The following is a 23,432-nucleotide window of genomic DNA, read 5'->3' as shown; positions in this document are numbered from 1 at the left end:
TTTACGTCTCCCTTTCATATGTCATTTCGCAAATACGCCGTCACATTATTAAAACCACTTCTTGATATTGTCATCTCAACTCACATACGCGTTGTTTTAAAAGCCATACCGTTTATTCTCGAGCGTTTTCAGAACTTACAAGACTGATAGAGACGCCAGAATACATCGCTAAAGTACCACATCGGGAGATTGCAAAATCGCCGAAAGAACTACTGCACTTTGCTTTGCACATCAAGAAATGTATAGAACAGTAAACCCTCAAATATTGTGAAGTCCTCGTTCCTGGAAAATGCCACAATAGTTAAAACTGTGACAGTGGAAACCAAGGGCCAATGGGAAAAGGGGGTTTCAGTTCCTGGTATTCGAGAAAATATGGAGGAATGTGAGCAGCAGCCAAAAATAAACACATCACAATTGAAATAGACATGTAATATAATATATATATATATATATATATATATATATATATATATATATATATATATATATATATATATATATATAAAGCATGTTAGCATTGAAATAAACATCTTACTAAAATAAATACAGGATAAACAAGAAAAAGCAATCAGAGATTGCAAACCCCTCGTAAGGACTTATTTTGATTGGTGTATTTTTAGAGGTTTTAGGGTAAATCCAATATGGCTGCAAAACCATGTGACCAATGACATTATACGTGAACCTTTTGTTCCTCACGGACAGGCAGTCATACATGTAAAGTTTCACCTCGATCTCTTCAGCCACTTCAGAGAAGATTTTTGAATGTTTAAAAACAAAAACAATATGGCTGCCGAATCACGTGACCGATGATGTCATGAATTTTTTTTTCTGTGGACCATTTTATCCCTCAATAACCCTCAAAAATATTCATATTGATTGGATGTGGCGTTCTAAATATGCAATTATGACATCATAACGATGGCACCTATGATGTCAAAAATCATGCTCATTCCCCATGACGAGTACTTGCTGTGTGCCAAGTTTCAATTTTTGTCCTTTGTGCAGTTTCCTAGATACAGAGGTCCAAATTATTTCCGTTTTTTTCAAATATGGCTGCCACACCATGTGACGTATGACATCATAATTATTAAAACATTCCACATGAGTAGTCGAATCAATGGTGAAAATTTTGTGTCGATCGGGCAAGCGGTTGTGGAGAAAAACACGAAAGTTCTGTGTTTACAAACAAACAGACAGACAGACAAACAAGCAAACGGACCCAAATCCAATACCCTCTCCGAATCCTTTAGCGAGAGTAACTAGAAGGATACTCGATGGAGCGCTTACCTCCGCCACGTAATGCCTGATCCACAAGAACATATCGGGCCCAACACATTTTTGAAATATCAAGCTATACAGAACTATATCGTTTTTGGCCCTCCCTCTCAATTATGAAGAATCACTTTAAAAATTAAATAATTATCTTATCCAGATCCGGATTTGGATCTTCACCAAAATGGAATAAATTTGTCCTTGCCACACACCCAACATGTCCACCAAGTTTCGTCTGAATCCGTCCACAACTTTTTGAGATATCGTTTTTGGCCCTATCTCTCAATGGTGAAGAATCTCTTTAAAAATTCTAGTACCCGGATCTGTATCTTCACCAATATCTAACCAGTTCGTCCTTTTCACACACCCAACCTGTCCACAAAATTTCATCTGGATTCGTCCACAACTTTTTGAGATATCATACAAACAATCAGACAAACAAACAAACAAACAGAAAGGGGTGAAAACAACTTCCTTCACCTTCGGTGGCATTGGTAATAAACAAAATCACAAGACTTTTACCTTTTAAATTTATACCGAAACAGCGAGGTGGGTGAGGATAAGAACATTACTTACTCGTACTGTACTCTGCCATAAATAGAAAACACAAGACGTAGTTCGGGATGACAATGATGCTTTTGGAGTTGAGAGTGGGGATGAGGATTAAGTGATCAGAAGAGCAGCATTAGCTTTAGGATGAAGTCACCTGCAGCATTGCCACATAGGAGAAGGGTAAGATGACCTTTAAACGTCCTACCTTGAACCCTGGAGCAGATCTTTCCTGCTTGGAGAGGAAGGTATCAGATGGCATCCTCTTCCAGTGTAATCCCATCTCGTCAGCGTTAAAAACCTGTTCCGGCATAAATCCTTTCACCTCGATTAGTTCCATCAGCTGTGATGGGTAGTTTTTTTGCAGCATCGAGGTCTGCCAAAGCTGATTCCCCAACTAATTTTACATGATGGAGTTTGAATCCTCTTGAATTTCTCAAAGCAGCCCTTTCTGGCGTGGAGCTTGTTGGAAGCCGTAGTTGAACTGGAGTCTTCGGCTGCCTCGTTGACATGTTGGTAAATCCGCAATGATTTCTCCCATATCACTGGTCCACTCGGACACCTTTTCCTGTGTTTGGTCCTCGATCCAAACATATTAAGGGCTTTTTCCATCCTTTCAATACGAGGATCACGGGACTGGAATGACACTTTTGCTCTTCATGGACCGTTGGCGGCAACACTTGCACGGATATTCGACTCACTTTCACAGATACCCCGCACAGTCGATTCATTGATTCTGTAATGGCAGCCTACAGACGCCGCACTTTCACCTCGAGCCAACCTATCTAACAACTCGATCTTTTCACCCAATGTTATAACCTTTCTCTGCCTTTTGGCAAAACTAATTTTGTCCATCATATTATGTTTGGGCTTATTTAAAAATGGTGCAAGAGAAACAACAAAAGGCTCGTAACGGGAGGTAATTGTTGCACACATACGCAAACGATGACTCATCTCAGCTCGAAAACCATGATTGGTTGAAATGAAATCCCACGCTCAAGACAGCAGCTGTTGACTACCATCTCAGATCATCCCCAATCCAAAACTATGATCGTTTCTACCCTCGTTAACCCATGCCCCAATCCCTCATCCTCTTGTCCACCCCATGCATCCATCCTCTCCTGTCTCCACATTCCTTCCCACATGCATTGTTTCTCCACGTCCCCCTCGATATTGGCCTTCAACTCTGCTGTTGGTGTTTCCACACTCTCTCTACTGTTCCTTTTTGTCCTGTTATGTCCTGATTCGTTCAGTGTACTATCTGTTCCACAAACCTCGACAGTGTACTCGACCTCGACAAAAAGGTGGTCTGAAGTATCAAAATAGGGTCAATGGGTCGACAGTATCAAGGGATCTAAAGAGTGTAAAGGTCAAAGGAGTAAGGGGGTATAAAGGGTCTTAAAAGGTCTACAGGGCCCAACAGATCAAAGAGATATGTTACAATAGTCCGTAATTAATAGGCATGGCCAACATCCAATAATAAGTAATTAGTATATGCACTCACGTTCAAACTGTACGTAATTAATAGACATACTCACATTGGTCGACCAAAGCTTCACCTCAACAAGGGTTTACCATCCACGCAGGTTATCAAGATTTTTTTATGCAGTATATATAGTATATATCGACATCCATATAGAATTGTATGGAACACTACATGGCCAAAAGTATGTGGACACCTGCTCGTCCAACATCTCATTCCAAAATCAAGGCCATTAATGGGGAGTTGGTCCTCCCTTTGCTGCTTTAACAGCCTCCATTCCTCTGGGAAGGTTTTCCACTAGATGTTGGAACATTGCTGCGGGGATTTGCTTCCATTCTGCCACAAGAGCATTAGTGAGGTCGGGCACTGATGTTGGGCGATTAGGTCTGGCTCGCAGTCGGCGTTCCAATTCATCCAATAGGTGTTAGATGGGGTTGAGGTCAGGGCTCTGTGCAGTGCAGTCAAGTTCTTCCACACCGATCTCGACAAACCATTTCTGTATGAACCTCGCTTTGTGCATGGGGGTATTGTCATGCTGAAACAGGAAAGGGCCTTCCCCAAACTGTTGCCACAAAGTTGGAAGCACAGAATCGTCTAGAATGTCATTGTATGCTGTGGCATTAAGATTTCCCTTCACTGGAACTAAGGGGCCGAGCCTGAACCATGAAAAACAGCCCCAGACCATTATTCCTCCTCCACCAAACTTTAAAGTTGGCACCATGCATTTGGGCAGGTAGCGTTCTCGTGGCATCCAACAAACCCTGGTTCATCCTCCGGCCTGCCAAATGAAGCGTGATTCATCACTCCAGGGAACGCGTTTCCACTGCTCCAGAGTCCAATGGCGGTGAGGTTTACACCACTCCAGCCGATGCTTGGCATTGCACGTGGTGATCTTAGGCTTGTGTGCGGCAGCTCGGCCATGGAAACCCATTTCATGAAGCTCTCAACGAACAGTATTTGTGCTGATGTTGCTTCCAGAGGCAGTTTGGAACTCGGTAGTGAGTGTTGCAACCGACGACAGGCGATTTTTCTGTGCTACGTGCTTCATCATTCGACGGTCCCGTTCTGTGAGCTTGTGTGGCTGACCACTTCGCGGCTGAGCTGTTGTTGCTCCGAGACATTTTCACTTCACAATAACAGCACTTACAGTTGATCGGGACAGTTCGAGCAGGGCAGAAATTTGATGAACTGACTTGTTGGAAAGGTGGCATCCGATGATGGTGCCATGTTGAAAGTCAATGAATTCTTCAGCACGGCCCATTCTACTACCAATGTTTGTCTCTGGAGATTGCATGGCTGTGTGCTTGATTTGAAACACTTGTTGGCAATGGGTGTGGCTGAAATCGGTGAATCCACTAATTAGAAGGGGTGTCCACATACTTTTGGCCATGCAGTGTGTGTATGTTCATATATATATTTGGGTTGAGATAGAATATCAAGATATTCCAGTTTATTTTATTTTATTGGTGTTCTTAAATTTGTAGAATTTGTTTTTCACTGTTACGATGTGTAAATAAAGATGGAAAAAAGTCTGATTTAATGCAATTTAATTCCAGGCTATAAGGCAACAAAGGTGACAAATTTGAAAGGGGTTGTAGACTTTCTTTTGATGCGGTTTATATATATATATATATATATATATATATATATATATATATATATATATATATATAGATATATATATATATATATATATATATATATATATATATATATATATATATATATATATATCAAGTTAATCGGATGAAAATTGCTGATTTATTTGACCTTTGACCTATTGACCTAAAAACATTTGGCTTATTTTCTTGTGACTACCTCTACCGGGTGGTTATGTTTCATGAAGATTGAAGTGAGGATGTGACCTGTAGCTGATTGACAAACGGATAGACATCGAGACAGACAGAAAGAATAACAGACCAGACCAACCAATAAACTTGTGAATTGTGGATTTTGTGAATATCAAAGCAATGACCAAGTAAAAGGAGGGATTTGCACACTGGAGTTATTGGTATGGCCAATAAGTTATTATTGGTCAAACTATACGGCTCTTCTGCTTCTCCTTTTATTTGGGCACCCTGCATTATGTGTGGAAACTGGGAAACTTGCATGAAGAGCACAACATACAGGCCTGTGATGAGGACAACATGGGGAATAACATTATGGTAAACATCATATGGGCAGATAAATATTTTGAGATGTTTAAATTAATTTCTAAATTTCAAAGTATTAATGTTTTTATTTTTATTTTAAATGTGTGTTGTGTTTGTTGTTCATCTTATTGTGGAAGGCATGTATACATGTGGAATGCTGGGCAAAGGGCTGTATACACTTACAGCATCCTCTCAGCCAATGGTTCATGAGTGTTATGGCAGTGCATTGTTGTCTTTCTTTTTTTTTTAGGGCGGGTGAGGGGTCTTTTCCTGGGTTTGAGATCCACAATGAAGTGCTCTACATAAACGGCAGTCTTCACGATTCCATCTCCGCAATACTGGACAACAACCAGTGGGTTCTAAACCTTTGTTACGCATCACATTTTGTCAGTATGTTCAATGTGCAACAACTGCACGTGTTTTAATCTGATTTAGTTGTGCGGTGAGATCCATGTGGTTAAGAAATGTAGTTGTAGTCCCATGCCTAACTTTGCTGTTTTATTTCGTGTCTGAAGGTCCGCTGTTAGGTTGGGTCTCCACTTGCAAAGCATGGTGTGGGATTCCTTCCCATTCGCAAATTATTAGGATTCTTCTTCATCGTCATTATCATCAAGTCAATCACAAAATAGAGCTTCTGTTCCGTGGAAGCAGTTTCTTTGTTCGAGTTACAATTCTGGAACGACAGAGGAAGTCGAGACAGGAATTTGTAATTTGCTTTGGGTGTCGGCGATAGCTTGCCTTCTCTTGGTGAACGACACCATGAGATCACTAACCTCCATAAACTAATGCTCATAGATGGGACACCCAGCTTAACGTCCACCTGAGTGATGACACTCACATTGGTGAATCACCTGCCTGTGAAACACCAAGATGGCAGTTTATAGCTGGGTTGTGATTATGCAACCTCATAACTGTTATTAAACTTTTGTGGTTTTAGGACTAGCCTTGCAGTCCTATTTGCTCTGGCATCTAATACAGTATGTAGGCTCTGCTCAGGATTTGCGCACGAGCTACATGCTAAGTGACTTGCTACGCATCACTTTCTGCCATAGACGATGCATTAAGTAACTGAATACCATACACAGTGCACTTAGTTATAACAGATGAAAAGTTCAACAAACATCTAAGTGAATTTAACATGGCATTTCGAAGCGAAAAATTGTCAGGAAAATGTTTGTGCACACGGAAGAGCAAGATGACGGGGGTGTCAGGGCAGCATACCGAGAGTGGGAGAAATGGTGGCATCAAGCAGCGGAATGTAGGAAGAGGAAAGAAAATGGGAGAGAAATAAAGAAATTATCATCATAATAGGGTTAGCTTTTTGGAGAGTTAATGTGTGGGAGGAGGTAAATGAGGTTGTGGAATATAGGTCGACAAGAATGACCACTGTGGTCACAACCTGCAACACAAAAGTTTTTTGGGTTTTTTTGCCTCTCTCTGTCCACTCAACACTGTCATCCTTGTTGGTGAAAGTATTATGCAATTCATCTCCAAGAGTCTTCTCATGGTTTGGTTCAATATCGATTACAAGTCTGGGTCAGGTCGTGAGCTCAAAATATTTCACCCTGACCCTGCCCCTAATTCTATGCGGTTTGGGGGGGGGGCGGTAAAGGAAAGGGGTATTATGCTCTCGTAAGGAGCAGGTTTTTCTAGTATCTAAAATTATCCAGAAATACGTGTAGACATCTTCAAAAATTATTTTTGGGATAAAAAGAATGCTGAATACGTCCGTTTTGATAGAAATGCACATTTATCGTGGACAACTCTTTTCCGAAAAATTGTCAACTTCACTTGCAGCCCTGCAATTTCTCCATGTGAGGTCTATTGTATTTTTTTTTTCCTCACCATTCTGAAATCGACTTCCAAATGCTAACAATAGATATACTGTTGAAAATTTAGGAGCAGAATCGCTTTCCTCTCCTATTTCCAAAAATGTAACGTTGAAGATTTACGTTTCAAACAGTGTATATATGCAATAGAGTACCAGATGCTACAATTTTCACCAATTTATTTTTTGTTGTCTTTATTTTGCAAGATATGAGTGCAAAAACTGTTACTATTATAGAGGAAATAAAATAGTCATTGGTTAATAGTGTTACGTGATGCCACTGGAAACACCGAACTCCCTCCCCCAATTCCCTTGTAATGCTCCGTGACGTTTGGACATAGACCTCCCTCCCCAAGTGTTACATTTTGAACGGGACCTCTGCATAAGCAAATTACGGGCGGACGTGCTGACCTCTCGTTCACGCTTTTAGTTGACTCGACCTTTATTTTACGGGCAATAAATAAATTGTTTGTACAAAATTTGAGGTGGAAAACTTTCGAAAAGAACAGGTAAATTGAGCAGACGACGCTCGCCAAGTTGTGGTACAGCTTTAATCATGAAGGAAGCACATTCTACTCAGTTGTGGAAGAGGTAACAAAGGACGCATGCGGACGGCATCATGAGTAACAAAGCCGATGGAAATCGGATGATGTTGAACAAAATTACCACAGGAACGGCTTTAGTGAGGTGCATACCGTGCGTGCTGACGGGCTTGATTAAACCTTACTAATAATTTTTATTCAACATAGGATTACATTTTTCGGGATGCCTTGTAGTGAGTAACACTCGACCCAAGCAAAGCCAATGGAAATCTGACGCAACAAACCCAGACAGTGTATAATCAACAGAGGCCTGTAGGCCTGATGTCTTCGGTCCACCAGAAAACCAAGATGGCGGTGATATTATTTTATCTTCGGGGTGCCATGGTGAGTGGAGTGAAGCAACAAATGTGGGTGGGGTCCAGCAACTGTCCGACCAATAGGTGCACATTAAAAAAAATTGACCCCCAACAAGAACCACGATAACAACAACAATTGTGTGGAGCTCGTGTAGGCCTGCGACACATCGCAGGTAAAAATGATGAGCTAGCAGTGCACAGCCATCTTGAATTCGTAGAGGGAAAAGTGGAATCAAATTGACTCGGCGAAACAATACCACAGGTCGGAGAAAATCAAGTGGAGGTGAGCAGTAAACATTTTGGAAGGTTAACAAGGAGAGGCAAGTGGTCGGGGGTTGCTTTTACTCGAAGAATGCATGCATCCTGACCTGGTGGGGCTGGGGATGGGCAGAGGGTAGAATATGCAGTACTTGATCTAATGTGCAATAAAAAAAAACTTTTCTCAGCAGTATCCTGCCCATTGTTTTTGCAGGTATGTGCGGGCCTGGTTCTCGGAGTACAACCGCAAGCACAAGTTTGCAAACCCTATGTTCATGGAGCAATTTGGGCCTAAAGCCAGGCAGTAAGTCTTCCTCTTGCTTTCTTAAAGCATCCCCGCTCCAATGTCTGGTCTCCCATCCACATCTTCTCATAAAGAAAACTCTGCTCTCTTGCACCTTGCCCTTTCCCACTTCTTGTCCATTGTTTTTATTTCTATGAAAGTTGCTTTTTCAAATATTCACATTTTGTACCATAGTCACATTCATAATATTTGTGTAATGCTACGTAACTCACTTGTAACCTACACTAGTTTGTGTGGCTGAGTTGTGCAGGGTTATGCCAATTTTGAATGCATTCCTGTGTAACCTCTGGATAATTTGGAATACAATTTAGTTTTAGAGCGAGAGAAAGAGTGAGGGGAGGAAAGAGAAAGGGGAAGAGGAGAGTGACGCTTCACCACACGTCGCTATACACTCCAGGAGAGATGGGGTGGGAGTGAGAGAAAGAGAGTGGAGAGTGAGGAAAGGTGGAGGCAGGGGGGGGAAGCAATTCCTCACCACATGTCGCTTTCCATTCTGGGAGGGTGGGGTGCGAGGAGGAGGGTGGGAGCAAGAGAAAAAGAGAGGGGAGAGAGGAGGTGGGACGGAGGGAGGTGGGAGCAAGAGAAAGAGAGAGTGATTGTGGGAAGTGTGAGGAGGGTGGGAGGGAGAGTGATGAGGGGGTGGGGAGGGGGGCGGGGGGAAGAGCGATGCCTCAAAAATTGTAGAAATTTTTCAGGGTAAATTAATTTAAATAATATTGCAATATTTTCTAATTCTCTTTTGAACTTGGAGTTCACTCGTCCCATTGCTTTACTCATTCTAATCCTCCCGTTATGTTAATCGTTCTTGTAATTTGATCTTTAATTTAGTTTATTTTGCCTTTCTCACTGCGGAGATTTCCCCACGGAGAACCCAGCCACAGCCGTGGGAACCTTTGCAGCGATCCCGCTGGTGAATTATTTTCATTGCACTCAATGAAGTTACACTTTGGGCACTTTCCTTAATCTTTTCTTCACTCAATATAACTTTTCTAACTATAGAAAAAAGTAAAATTTAATGCTTTGGCAATTTCACATTTTCTTGTGTAAATATGAATAAGTAGGGATCACAGCCTTGCTTGCTTTAAGTAAATACGTAAATAAGCTGAGTTAAAGAATTGTTAATTTCTTTAAATTTTCAGGTTTCACTCCAGATTTCAATACCTAACAAGTGGTGCCAGGCACAACAAATCCCGCCCATTTATTGACGAAGTTATGAGCGAAAAACGATTTTGACCTTTTCGTGACCTGACCTTGACATTTGACCTAATTGGACCCAACCGTTAATGGGGTTGTCCGAGGTTCATTACCCACCTGTGGATACAATTTTGACAGTGTTTGAGCCAGCCGTTTTGCCGTAAAGTTGCTAACAGACAGACAGACAGACAAACAAACAAACAGACAAACAAACCGGACGATTATAATATCCCACTCCTTCCCTCCGGGGGGAGGGGGGGCGGGATAATAAGTCCACATGCTCCAATCCTCAAATCCGAAGACAGAGTACGTGAGTATATCATGGTTCCAAGGCAAGGTACTTTTGAGGAGGCTGAAACAAAATTGAGGCTCAAGACCCCTGCCAGGGGAAAGCGGCCTGACCAAAGATAAGCCTTTTTTGTTTTTTCATGATGAGTACCCTGTTTTATCTTCAAAAGGGGTGCTTAAATTAACCCAAACACCCAGTTTTCATTCATGCACTTCCTTCAAGGTTCCTTAGTATGCATGCGAAGTTTCATGGTTTTAGAGTTATGGAGGAGACAGACACACACACACAAGCACACACTGACATTTATTATTCGAGATAACCCTTCAATTCCTGTGATCACAAATCTGAAAGCTAACTCTACGCAGAGGTTTGTAAAGACATGGACAACACACAAAGGAGATTGATTTTTATGATTTCCATTCTTCTCCCAAGTTCTACAAGCAGCAGGTTGTGGTTATGGTCTGAGTACTGCATAGGCAGAAGTTGAGGAGGAAGAGGAACTCAAACTATCAAAATGCTGTGTGCTGGACAACAACGGTCTGAGGCATGTGGGGGCACGGATCCGCTTTCGACACAGGCACAGAATGTCATGAAGGCTATTCGTGATGCTTAATCTCACCGAGATTTTCTCTCAATGACGCACACTCATGCCCCCTGTCGTCGAGCAGCCCTTCTTCACTGGACTTTGAGCAGCCGCAGCAGTCTCCTCGATTATGGCAACCAATTATTTCTCATACTTGACGTCCATCAACATCCCTCTGCTTCGCCCAACAAATGCACATGCACCTTGGTCTTGAGGCCAAATCTCATGGGCATACTGACATGCGCACACCAGAATGCATGGGGAAGCATTTTCTGAATTTATTTTTTCATCCCATAAACATTTTCTGTTTGGAGACCATTGGTTATTAACTCTTTTTAGAGGTGCCTTTTTACCAAATAAAAATGGGGGAAAAAATCAAACATTGTAATAAGGCGAAAGCACGTGGGCAGATATAAACTTTATTTGGGAACCATTGGCTGTCAAAGCACCGAGTAGATTCTTTGCCACGATTTGAGCTGGCCAGCCACCTCTTTAATGATTACCGTATTTTCCGGCGTACAAGTCTATTTTTCCCTGGAAGTCCGCTTCTCGACTTGTACTGATAATCAACTTATGGTTTTTATACGCACGATATATATATATATATATATATATATATATATATATATATATATATATATATATATATATATATATATATATATATATATACATATACATCCTTCTTCTTCTTCTTCTTCTTCTTTCGGCTGCTCCCGATAGGGGTCGCCACAGCGGATCATCCGTATGATCCGCATAGTGATTTGGCACATGTTTTACGCCGGATGCCCTTCCTGACGTAACCCTGGTCGCCTCTTACGACACAGGGATATGGCATACCTATTTTAACCAGGGTATACACCGGCCCAGTATACTGGTACTCATTTCGCCGACCTCGCAAGGATGACAGGCTGAGTCAACCCCCTGGTGTATTAATTCAGTGGACCAACGGGGCTTGAACTCAGGACCTTTTGGATCCCAAGCCGCTGCCCTAACCACTTCGCCAACACCAGGCTATATATATATATATATATATATATATATATATATATATATATATATATATATATATATATATATATATATATATATATATATATATATATATATATATATATATATATATATATATATATATATATATATATATATATATATATATATATATGTATATATATATGTACATGTATATGTATATGTATACGTATATATACATATATATATATATATATATATATATATATATATATATATATATATATATTGTTGTTCGTCTTTCGGCTGCTCCCGTTAGGGGTCGCCACAGCGGATCATCCGTTATGATCCGCATACTGATTTGGCATAGGTTTTACGCCGGATGCCCTTCCTGACGCAACCCTGGTCGCCTCTTACGACACAGGGATAAGGATTGGGTTTCGCCATGATTCCGGGATGCCCTACACCCTCTCATAGCGCGGCCCAGCGCAGAGCTCCCGTCCTCAAGCGATCCTCCAACCCAAGCCTCCGAGTAGCCGGATTACAGGCGCACGCCACTACGCCCGGTATATATATATATATATATATATATATATATATATATATATATATATATATATATATATATATATATTTTTTTTTTTTTTTTGTTGCGAATTCGCGCCCGCCGGCGTCCGAACGGCCACGTGACTCGAATCGCGGCACGTCACCCACCGGACGGACAATTCTGTCTTGACCCTCTCGGACTAACGCCGGGAACTAGTCACGGGTGGGCCTTTCGGCCTCACCACGATCGTGCCAATCGGCCCCCCGCGTGGGATATGGTTGTTCGCCAAACTCAACCTACCTAAGTACCCACGCGGAGGGTAGACCGGGCAATCGCACCTCGCAGCAGGTCGACTCCGGACACGGGCCGCTTAAGCGATCCGTTCCGTACTATCGGGATAACCGAGCGGTGTTATCGTCGGCCTTGACGGTTCCGATTAATTATCGGGCGTATTAAGCCCACTACCAACCCTTTACGAGAAGCAAGATGGAGATTCAATTAAAGAAAAGACGAAGCGAAACGGGAAAACAGTTCAACATGATGCACATTTATTCCGCGGCACACAGAGAGCACACATATACAATTAAAACAATTATGCACAAAAAGCAAATGTAACAAAAGAAACAACGATGCAGAGATACTACCGACTAAGAGCGACACACGGCAACACTTCACAGTTTTACTTCACCAGACTGGCGCCACACACACACGTTTACACAGAAACAAAAGAAAAGGCCACCCTCAAAGACAAGGGGGCAGACGGGGCCTGTGGGCCATTATTTGCGCGGGACCTGAAAGAGCGGTCAGGTCCGCGAGACCGGGTGGGTCCTACCCGTGTCTTTGTGATGAGCCACAAATATGGCAGCGCGGCGGTGCCCCGACTTCGTGCTCCTTCGCGGGTTTCGTTGGCACTGCTTGGAGTGGGGTGGGAACGGGGCCCCCTTTTCGCACTATCTCAGCGTGGGGGAAATGGCCGCAGAAGGAGAGAGGTGAAGGTGGTGGAGGGTTTATGGTGGTGGTTTGTGGCCATGGTGCCGTTTGGAATGGCGGTGATGCGATGTTTGCGGGAGCGAGTTGTGAAGGTAAAGATCGTGGCTGCTGGCGTTGTTGTTGTGAAGCGGCGTTGTGGTTGGTGGTTGTTGTGTGATGGCGGTTGAGACGTGGTTGGTTCAAAATAAAGATAGAACAGAAAAACGGCTATCTCAAAGCGTCGCAGCCCAAATTAATCACATTTATTCCCTCTAAACAACGGGTTTGGGACTAACTACACATGTACTTACAGAGATATCTCACCTACGGGACCTGAATGATGGTTTGCGAATTTCCACAACCGCAACAATATATATATATATATATATATATATATATATATATATATATATATATATATATATATATATATATATATATATATATATATATATATATATATATATATATATTGTTGTGGTTACCAAAAAATATATATATATATATATATATATATATATATATATGTATATACACATACGTATATATGTATATATATATCGGGGCGTATTATGTGATACCGGTTGTCCGTCCGTCCGTCTGTCTGTCTGTCCGTCCATCCGTCCGTCCATTCCTGTCCACACTCTAACTCCCAAAGTTTTCAACTTTCACGTTTCATATTTGGTACATAGGTACAGACTGTGGAGACGGTGTGTCGCGACATACGTTCTTCATCTAAAGTGGTTGCCATGGCAACCAGGATGCTGTTTTCCATGTCGTAGCACAATTCTGTATATACCTTCTTGTTCTTCATAAATTGACGTGTTTGAATATATAATTGTGTGTGTGTGTGTGTGTGTGTGTGTGTGTGTGTGTGTGTGTGTGTGTGTGTGTGTTGTGTGTGTGTGTGTCACAGAGACGTTTTCGGGCATATATTGTGCTCACTTGCGCTCTTGTTGACAGTGAATTGCATAAATAAATAAAAATTCAGTGTAGTATTTTCCGAAATAAATTGTATAATTTTTAATTTATAACACTACAGTAAGGATTGTCTGGAATGCTTGCCAATTGGGTGAGCAATTTAACGTTAATCCGCTCACTAACACATGCAAAGTTATCCGATCAATAACGAGCACGCACTCACCGATTTCCGTTTGATTCATCCCTTGCAATCGCAATCGTATGTATCCATCCTTACGACGTCATCTCAAAATGCCTCCTGTAAAGCCACGCAAGTCGTACACGGCAGCTTTTAAATTCGAAGTTTTTAAGTTCACTGAGGAAAATGGTGGGAATATGGCTGCCTGCAGGAAATATGGTGTCAGCGAGAAATGTGTTCGGGACTGGCAAAATGTAATGTGCTGTGAGCCAGTGCTGATATTGATTCTGTAGATTGTTTTAAATGCTGTACATCTATATGATTTCCCACAAAGTAATTAAAATAATATTCACAAAACAGCTCGTTAATATTCTTGACCCTGGAAGTACCGTAGCTAGTAATGCGCTCTGTGTGTGTCAGGGAGGAATTAACACCTCTGTTGTTCTGATTGACAGTTTTGCTAACTGCCGTAGTTGACCTAGCTTCGTCTTTTACTCCAAATCAACTTATCTATGAATGAAGGAAATAAAAATGGGGAAATTAGCCAATTCGACTTTTATTCCACATTGACTTATCGACCGAAAAATATGATGCATCCAAATTGCACCTCTTAACTATGATGATGACCATTAACCCATGTGCAACAACAGCACTTGCTGCATAGATTTTGTCCAACATGGTGCACCTGCCCCACAAACACTCTGCTTAAGCATCAATTACACAGAGGTTTCTGAATTGAAGCTGAGAAAGTAGATAGTGTTGTTAAAATGTAACGTCTAGCTTAGATTAGGTCGGTCTCAATGACACAGCACTGCTCATTGCACCAACAACTCCAATGCTTGAACACCTGCACATGTTTCATCGTAGCTTTGCTTTCACCACCTTCTCTTTTGCTTTTCTCCAACTCCAACAAAGGAAGCTTCTAAACCCTTCCTGTTTTATTGTCACGTGTTTTGCTCTGCCTCGTATGAAACGACTCCCTCTTAGTAGAGCCACCTGCTCACATGGAGGTAGGGTGAACTCAAACAGTTCAGCAGGAATGAAGAGGAATGGAGTTGGGTAATGGGGGGCTTTAATCATAAAAATGGGAGGGGTACAAAACGGTGGAGGCACTCTTGTTACAGACCAAAAAAGGTGAGTTTTTAGACCAAAATTATTTGCTCATGAATTGTATGCTTAAGTCGAACGAGTGGTCACAATTGTTTGGAAAGTACGTACTCATCGATTGGACATCTCCCTGCTGTTCGGTCTGTTTGCTACTCACTCTATCATTTGCTGCACATCCCAAATGTGTTTGTGTTTCGCTTGGTAAGTAGGAATGGAATGGACATTAGAATACTTTTCTGTCCTGCGAGTGAATTGTAAATTATTATTACCTTGATTAGATTTTGATGAAGATCTGGATACGGTAATTTTTATATTTGTACCTCCGCCACCAAAGGTGGACAGAGGTTATGTTTTCACCTCTCTGTCTGTCTGTAAGCAGGATATCTCAAAATGTTGTGAACAGATTTGGACAAAATTTGATGGCCCGGTTGGGTTTATGCTCAGGACAAATTGATTAGATTTTGGTGAAGGGCCAGATTTGGATACGAGAATTTTTTTTATTTTAAACGTGATTCTTCACCATTGAGAGATGGGGCCAAAAACAATATACAGTACAGTATCGCATGATTTCTCAAAAAGTTGTGTACGGATTATGACAACTTGGTGGGATGAGTTGGGTAGGTGACAGGAATCAGCCGATTAAATTTTTGGTTGAGGTCCGGATGCAGATCCGGCCCATCAGTGGGATACAAAACGTAAACTCTTCAGCCTGGCGGAGGTATGCTCTCTACCGAGTGCAATTCTAGTTATTATTGTGCTTGAAGTTTTGCTATGTATCATTCTCATTTATTTCTGCACAATAGGGTTTTGCGGGACTGGGAGGAGCACATAGAGAACCTGCAAAGCAAAATGCTGGGATTGTTCTTCCTTGATGCTGTGGAGGAATGGTTGGAGGTGCATGTCAATCCAAACCTGGATCGTCTTCGCCACCTACTTCGAGATTACGATGAAATCATTGCCCTCAAGGGACAGCCTAAAGTCTAAGATGTTCTCAAGTGGCCATACGCAAACTGTCTCACCTCCCTTCCCTTGTTCTCCTCACCTCCTTCCCTACTGAAATCCAATGTTTGAGAATTGTTCCTATTTGTAAGGCTGTTACTTTGTATTGGTTTATTCAATTTGCTCAGAGAAAAGCCAAAACATTGAACATGATGGGTTAAGGTATCCCAGAGATTAATTTCCTGATGTCCTTCAATAATTGACCCTTGACATTCTCACCGTGGAGGCAGCTCCATTATGAGAAGTGGCTTTGAGCTTTAAGCACAGTCCCTTACCTTTTTGAAAGGTACAATGACACATTGTGATCCCACCTCTTTTCCTGAACTATTGTTTGTTAGTTGTCACTTGGTTTGTTCCTTTTCTGTTTCATCTCCGCTTTCTGTTTCACCACCTTGTTATGGTTCATTCAGCTTGTTCACCCAACCCCCATGTGTCCTCCCTACCCCACCCTTGATGTCACTCTCACTTCTATTCTGTTGTTGGTCTTTCCCTTTTGTTCCCTTCCATTCTGCTCCATATCTTCTATGAGCCTCAATCATGTACTCAAAAAAGAAGACATTTAACACCCACAAGGGAATGTTAGTGGATCGGACAACCGCCTTAGTCGTCGTTGAAGAATGGCATTCTCATTGATGCAACACCCTGCCTGCAAAACACTATATGATAACTGTTTGGAATTAGGCGAGGAACAACCCAAACTGGACAGTTCAAAGATGAGCAGACTATCGCTGAGCCGTCCTGTCAGCACGTCATTACCAGTACGAGGTCGGCTTAGGTACTGGCCTCCAGAAACACTTCTCTGTGTGCCATGAGCGTACTCGCAACCACTAAGCCCATTTATATTCGGACCTCAGGCCTCTGAGATATTTACAACGATGAAAGATGATTAAAAAGACCTCTGTCTTGCATTGCTGTATATTACCCATGTAGTGCTACTGCATTTATTTGTGTGCATGGAAGGGTAATGCAATCCATTTACAGTGACGTGTGCAATTGATGAAGATGTTACTTTCATCCCTGTTGTGACCTGTATCACTGCATTGTTGTAGTTTTTGTAATTATTTCTTCTTCTTCTTCTTCTTCTTTTTTTGCATTGATTTGGAGGCTCATGGAGGAACTTGTGAATATAGCATGAGGAGCAAGGAGCTAAACAATGGAGGACAATGTGTTCACTGACTGACACAGGATCAAAAGGTAATAGGGAGACGACGACTTCAAATGAGTAGATGAATGGCACAAAGAAAAGGGATGGGGGAGTGAGGGAGGGGGAGGGTAGGCGGGTGGTCAAATAGTAGGAGAGACCTGGGGTGACTGTGGGCAGCACACTTGCAGGACTCGAGGGAGGGGCACGAGGCAATGGGCACAGGGAGTCGGTTCTACAGATTGGAGAATGGAGGTGAGCATTCAGCTTAGAAATAGAGGGGTGACCAGGTGGGTTGAATTGTGGAAGAATGCGGCAGGTTTGGGCAGAAACGAGAAGAAAGGAGGAGGGATTGGGTGTGGTGGGGGGGGGAGGTGTGAGATCAGAAAGGAGGTAACAGAAAACTGAGGTGGGTAAGAATCAGACCTTCAGCCTCTGACTAATATGCGAATAACATGTAGGTTATTTCATTATTTGCTGTTTTTATTTGATCTTGCACTTTTGCTATTGATTCTGTACAGTCTTCCCTCGATGTGAATTGTTTAATAAGCTGGGTAAAAGAGATTTTTAGATGCTGAGCATAAAATTCCATCCCCAGGATTTTAGCCGAGGGCTGCATGGTTATCATGTACCAAAAGACTCGAACTGTTCTGGGAACGGCTGTTGATTTAAAGAAAAAGAAAACGTTTTATGTCTTGGTGTAAATAATTTGTGATCGTGGACACGATTCGAACTAAATTTGGACTTCACAGAAGCAGATTGCTATTTGTGGTGATTCTTTTCTTCTTGTGTTTTGATGGCATTGTTGGTCCTTGTGTCTTGTCCAAGTTCCTCAAGGTGCGTGTGTGTGGTCGCACACACCAATAAATGCACATGTATGTAGCCTGGCATATTGCCAGCGGAACTCAAACAGCTTTTCACTGACTCCGTATTTTTTTTCCCTTCGCCAGCTGAAAGCCATCCCACTCTGACACCAACCCCTTTGTGCTTCAGCCATTGCTTGAGAAACAGCAGTGTGCATCTGTCAATCATGCTTTAATCATTATGCAGTTTAATTTTGCCTGAAAACCTTGATCCCAAGCATCTAAACTATAATAAAATGGGAAACCTTGATTGCGAGGGGATACTGAACTGAATCCCTGTGCGCGCAGGTATGGTTATACCTGCAAATACACTGCAATCAACAACAATAACAACAGCCCGAACACAACACTGAGATACTGCAAATCAGCAAATGCAGTAAGCCACCTTCGAGCAACAACATATCTTTAACAAGATTAGGAACAAGCGAGAAAATTGAAACAAAAGCAACATCAAAGCACAAACATGATAGGTAAACCAACAGATCAAGTCAGGGCAGGTATGGGAGCATGCGCCAGAGCAGCGCGTCGCTGCGTCCACTTTCCGCCGGTACTCCAGCAGCCTCCGTCTGGCCATCCCCCAGGCAGATGCCTGGCCCATCCCAATCTCCTTGAGATGCCAATCAACCTGCTGTAACTACGAAGAACGTGGTTGGCCATTTGGCCTCCTCCACTCATGAGGTTCCCTCGCTGAAAGAATCTGGTGACCAGGATCAGCGTCAGGAAAACGAGCCACATGTCCATACAGCCACAGATGACACTCACGGACTATGCCGTTAACAAATCTCATTTGAGTCTCTCTCAGCAACTGCTCGTTGGACAAAAAGTCTGACCAGCGATAACCAAGGATTCTCCGAAGAGACCTGGTACCGAAGGAAGTAAGTCTTCGTCTCAGATCTCCAGTCAGAGTCCAAGTCTCAAATCCATAGAGCAAGACTGGAAGGACCTGAAGACTCGGACTTTCATCCTCCCACACAGTTACCGACAGCGCCACACCCCATTATCCAGTGAATCCATGACTCCCCAGGCCCGACCGAGACGTCTATTGACCTCTGGCTTACAGCTAACGGAGACATGAATATCACTGCCAAGGGAAGTGAATCTCCGTGACCTCAACATCCTCACCACAAACAGGTGCTACAGACAATATGGCAGAATCTAAGATGTCATTGAAAGCCTGGCTATTAGTTTTGACCCAGGGAACCCGTAATCCTAGCAGTCCCAACTCCTCATTGAGCACCTTAAGAGCCGCCAATCCAGATATCCAGAGTCTCCGCAAAGATGACTGCATCATCTGCGAAATAAAGGTCAGAGATCTTGACATTCCCAAACGATGCACCACAACTTGATGTCTCTGGCATCCTCCCCAGAATCCAGTCCACACAAGCTGAAAAGTGTGGGAGCCAAAATACACCCCTGATGAACTCCAGTAACAACTGAAAACAAGTCAGAGATGGTACCACCACATGTTACAGCATTCTCAGTACGAGTATATTTCAGACATCAGATGTTGATCAGTTTTGGTGGCACCCCACGAAGACCAAGAACCCTCCAGAGAGCATCCCAAATCACAGAATCGAATACATTGTAGAGATCCATATCAGCTGCAAGCAGCCCCTGCCTAAACTCTTATCTGTATTCAGTGAGGACCCAAAGGGCAAGGGTATGGTCAATCGTTGACCTCTTTGATGTAAAGCCTGACTGCTCTGGGCACTGGTGCTTAAGCAGATGGTGGCGAACCCTCTCAAGAATTATCCAAGCAAATACATTGCCCGGCACTGAGAGTAGCATCACCCCTCGGTCGTTGTTGCAGTCCTGGCGATCACCCTTCTGTTTCCAGAGAGGGATAACAAGGCCCCTCTTCCAGTCAGTTGGGATGATGCCTGTGTTCCTCACAGAGCACAGAACTGCATGCAATGACACGAGTGCCGCATTTCCACCAACCTTGAGAAGTTCAGCATGGATGTCACAAATCCCAGGAGATTTACAGCATTTCAACCGGTTCACCGCAGCCTGTGTTTCCACCAATGAAAGCGGTTCACAGTTGATAGGCGGGTCAGCAATAGGGATAGTGACATCCCTGACATCCAACTCAACAGCTGGTGGATCAGCCTGGAACAGCCGCTCAAAGTAACTGGCCCAACAGGCCTTCATTTCGGACTCCTCTGTCAAGGCACCACACCCCCCCCCCCTTCCCATTCTAAATGCAGTACACCGAGGGATGGGCTTGGAGGAACGCAATGTGCAAATTCCCCTGTAAGCAGGATGAGAATTACTTGACCACACGTGATGCTCTACCTCACAGATTCCTCGCACATAGGCCTCCTTGTCCACTCTTAGTGCACATGCGCTTTTACGCCTCAGCTCCCTGAACAGCTCAGCTCTGCCATTAAGCCTGGCCCTGCGACTCTGGTCAATGGTATCCGGTATCCCTTGAGAGGCAAAATTCTTCTTCACCTTACGGTGAGTTCCAAGACGTCAACCGGCAACAACAAGGATGGTGGTCTTGAAGGCACTCCACAACTCTTGAGGACTCCTCAAAGCACCCAGACCCACAAAATCCCCACTCAGCTTGTTCGCAAACTCCTCGGCTACTCTCTCATCCTTGAGCTTGCCAACATCTTTGGCTGGGATGGAACCATTCTCCCAGATTTAAGCTGCTACTTCAGAGTTGCTACCACAAGTCTGTGGTCAGTGTTAAGGAACGAAGCACTCTGAAATTCCATGCAGTTCTGGATCATCCTCCTACAACCATCAACGAGCACATGGTCAATCTCCTTTACCACACCACCAGTGTTGGAATACCAGATCCAGCAATGAGCCTGTGGATGCTGAAACCATGAACCAGCCACCCAAAATCCATGACTTCTTGCAGAGTCAAGGAACTTAGTGCTATTCAGGTTGGCAGTTCGAGACCCATGACTAACACATGTCTTGTAACCATCCCTATCAGTTCCAGACGATGCATTAAATCCCCCAAGACGAGAAGAATATCTCACTAAGGGCACTGATCAACCACAGAGTCGAACGTGGTATAGAATGCGTCCTTCACGGTGAGATCACTCGCCTCAGTCGGAGCATAAATAGAGACCAGGGAAATGACACCTAAGGAGTGACGAATCCTTAACCTCATAATACGCTTGTTGACCGGTGTTACCTCAATTATCATTGGGGTCAGCTTATTGGACACAGCTATACAACTTCTTGGGCATGATCAGACCAATAGTAGGTGCAACCACCCACCATGATCTCACCACTATCCGGTCTCCGAACCTCAGAGCGAGCTGCAATACCGATGTCCAACCGCTTGAGCTCAGATGATAACAGAGACAGGTGATCATCCTCACTTAGGGATAGGACATTCCAGGTTCCCACCCGAAAGGACCGCCTCAGGTTAACCCATTGAGACCGCCGTCTGGGGACGACACCTCAGCACCACTCCGACACACACCACCACAATCTGACTCGGGAAGGTTACCCCGTGGTTTTCCTCCTGTCATGAAAGAGTGTGGGTCCCGAAGGCTTTGCCCCAATCCTGTCATTTGGTGAGCTGCCCTGCGGAGGGCAGCGGAAGAGGAGGTACTCCCACGGAGTGGGTTTTCAGATTTCTTTTGTGGTATTTTTATGACATCATAGGTGCCTTCATTATGACATCATAATTGCATATATAGAACAGCTACATCCGATCAGTATAAAAAAAATTGAGGGTCCTCCAGGGACAAATTGGTCCACAAAAATTTTGATGACGTCATCGGTCACGTGATTCGGCAGCCATATTGTTTAAAAAAAAAACATTTAAAAACTTCTTGTCTGAAATGGCTGAACAGATCGAAGCGAAACTTTACGCATATGACCGCCTTTCCATGAGGAACAAAAGGGTCACACATGGGTTGACAACCATATTTGATTTACCTTGAAACCTATAAAAATACACCACTCACAATAAGTCTTGGTGAGGGTTTGCAATGTCTGATTGCTCTTTTTCTTGTTTTAGTTATTTGTTTGTTTTTGCTCAGTGTGGTTGTTTGTGATTTTGACTCGCATCCGAGTTCAACTCCCAAAACCATCATCGTTTTCATGATCAATGTCATCATGTCCCTTGCATGTCCTCTTTGGAGGGAGGGCACGTGTGCTGTCAAAGGATGGCCTGCAGGTACCTATCATCATCGAACCTATCTAGCCAGGGTTCGAATCCCAACCAAGCTGTAAACTGTCATCCTGGTGTTTCACAGGCAGGGTGATTCATCAATGTGTGTGCCGTCTCTCGGACGGACGTTAAGCCGGTCGTCCCATTTGCCAGCATGAAAGATCCCACGGCGTCCTTCGCGAAGAGTCGGCGAGCTGTCGCCGGCACCTTGAACAAATTACAAATTGCCGTCCTAACGACTCTTCAAAGAGTATTTGTTCATGATGCCGGAGAGAACTCGCTCACTCTTGGTGGAAGACACTGCGGGATCTTATGACGTCCACCGACAGACCGACCGATGTGCTGACGCCTCACTCTGTAAGTGAAGCGCCAGGGCGGGAGTTTATAGCTCGGTCGGGATTCGAACCCCGACTCGAGATGTCAGCGGCGAATGTGCCGACTTAGTACTGAAAAGCAGCGAAAGTTTTGCCATGGGAAGGGTTCGAAGTACCTTTTGAAGCTCACCTCGGATTTTTCCTTTGTGTACGAATGCCGAGCAACGGTACATTATGACGTCATGTGTGAACGGTCTTCCCTCCCTCCTGTTCACGGACCTCATTTGAGCTCTGCTTTGATTTCCTGATAGTTCGTCTCTTGGTGACAAATAAAAAGAGACGATGAACGACCCGGCAATGCCAGCGATGTGAAATGAGAGTCCACATGGAGTATTCTTTTTGTGTATTCCCTTCATTGTCGTTCGGTTCTAGTTATCCGGTCCGGGTACTTGCGTACTACGGG

The 23,432-nt window shown here is 43.3% G+C and overlaps 1 protein-coding gene across 3 annotated transcripts in view; it reads left to right on the top strand.

Moving 5' to 3' along the window:
* The window catches only part of HEXD (hexosaminidase D), a 134,177-nt gene extending 115,619 nt beyond the window's left edge, over nt 1-18,558 (top strand). For all 3 annotated transcript variants that reach the window (XM_085891592.1, XM_085891593.1, XM_085891591.1), the window contains exons 14-16: nt 5,708-5,809; nt 8,656-8,745; nt 16,312-18,558. In XM_085891592.1, coding sequence (XP_085747718.1) covers nt 5,708-5,809; nt 8,656-8,745; nt 16,312-16,492 — 373 coding nt within the window. In that variant the 3' untranslated portion in view covers nt 16,493-18,558. The remainder of the gene's footprint in view (nt 1-5,707; nt 5,810-8,655; nt 8,746-16,311) is intronic.
* The last annotated feature ends 4,874 nt before the right edge of the window (nt 18,559-23,432 follow it).

Source organism: Eptatretus burgeri, chromosome 8, assembly GCF_056783735.1.
Source record: "Eptatretus burgeri isolate ZD-2024b chromosome 8, Ebu_testis_v1, whole genome shotgun sequence".
NCBI lineage: Eukaryota > Metazoa > Chordata > Myxini > Myxiniformes > Myxinidae > Eptatretus > Eptatretus burgeri.
This window is presented reverse-complemented; position numbering and strand designations above follow the sequence as displayed.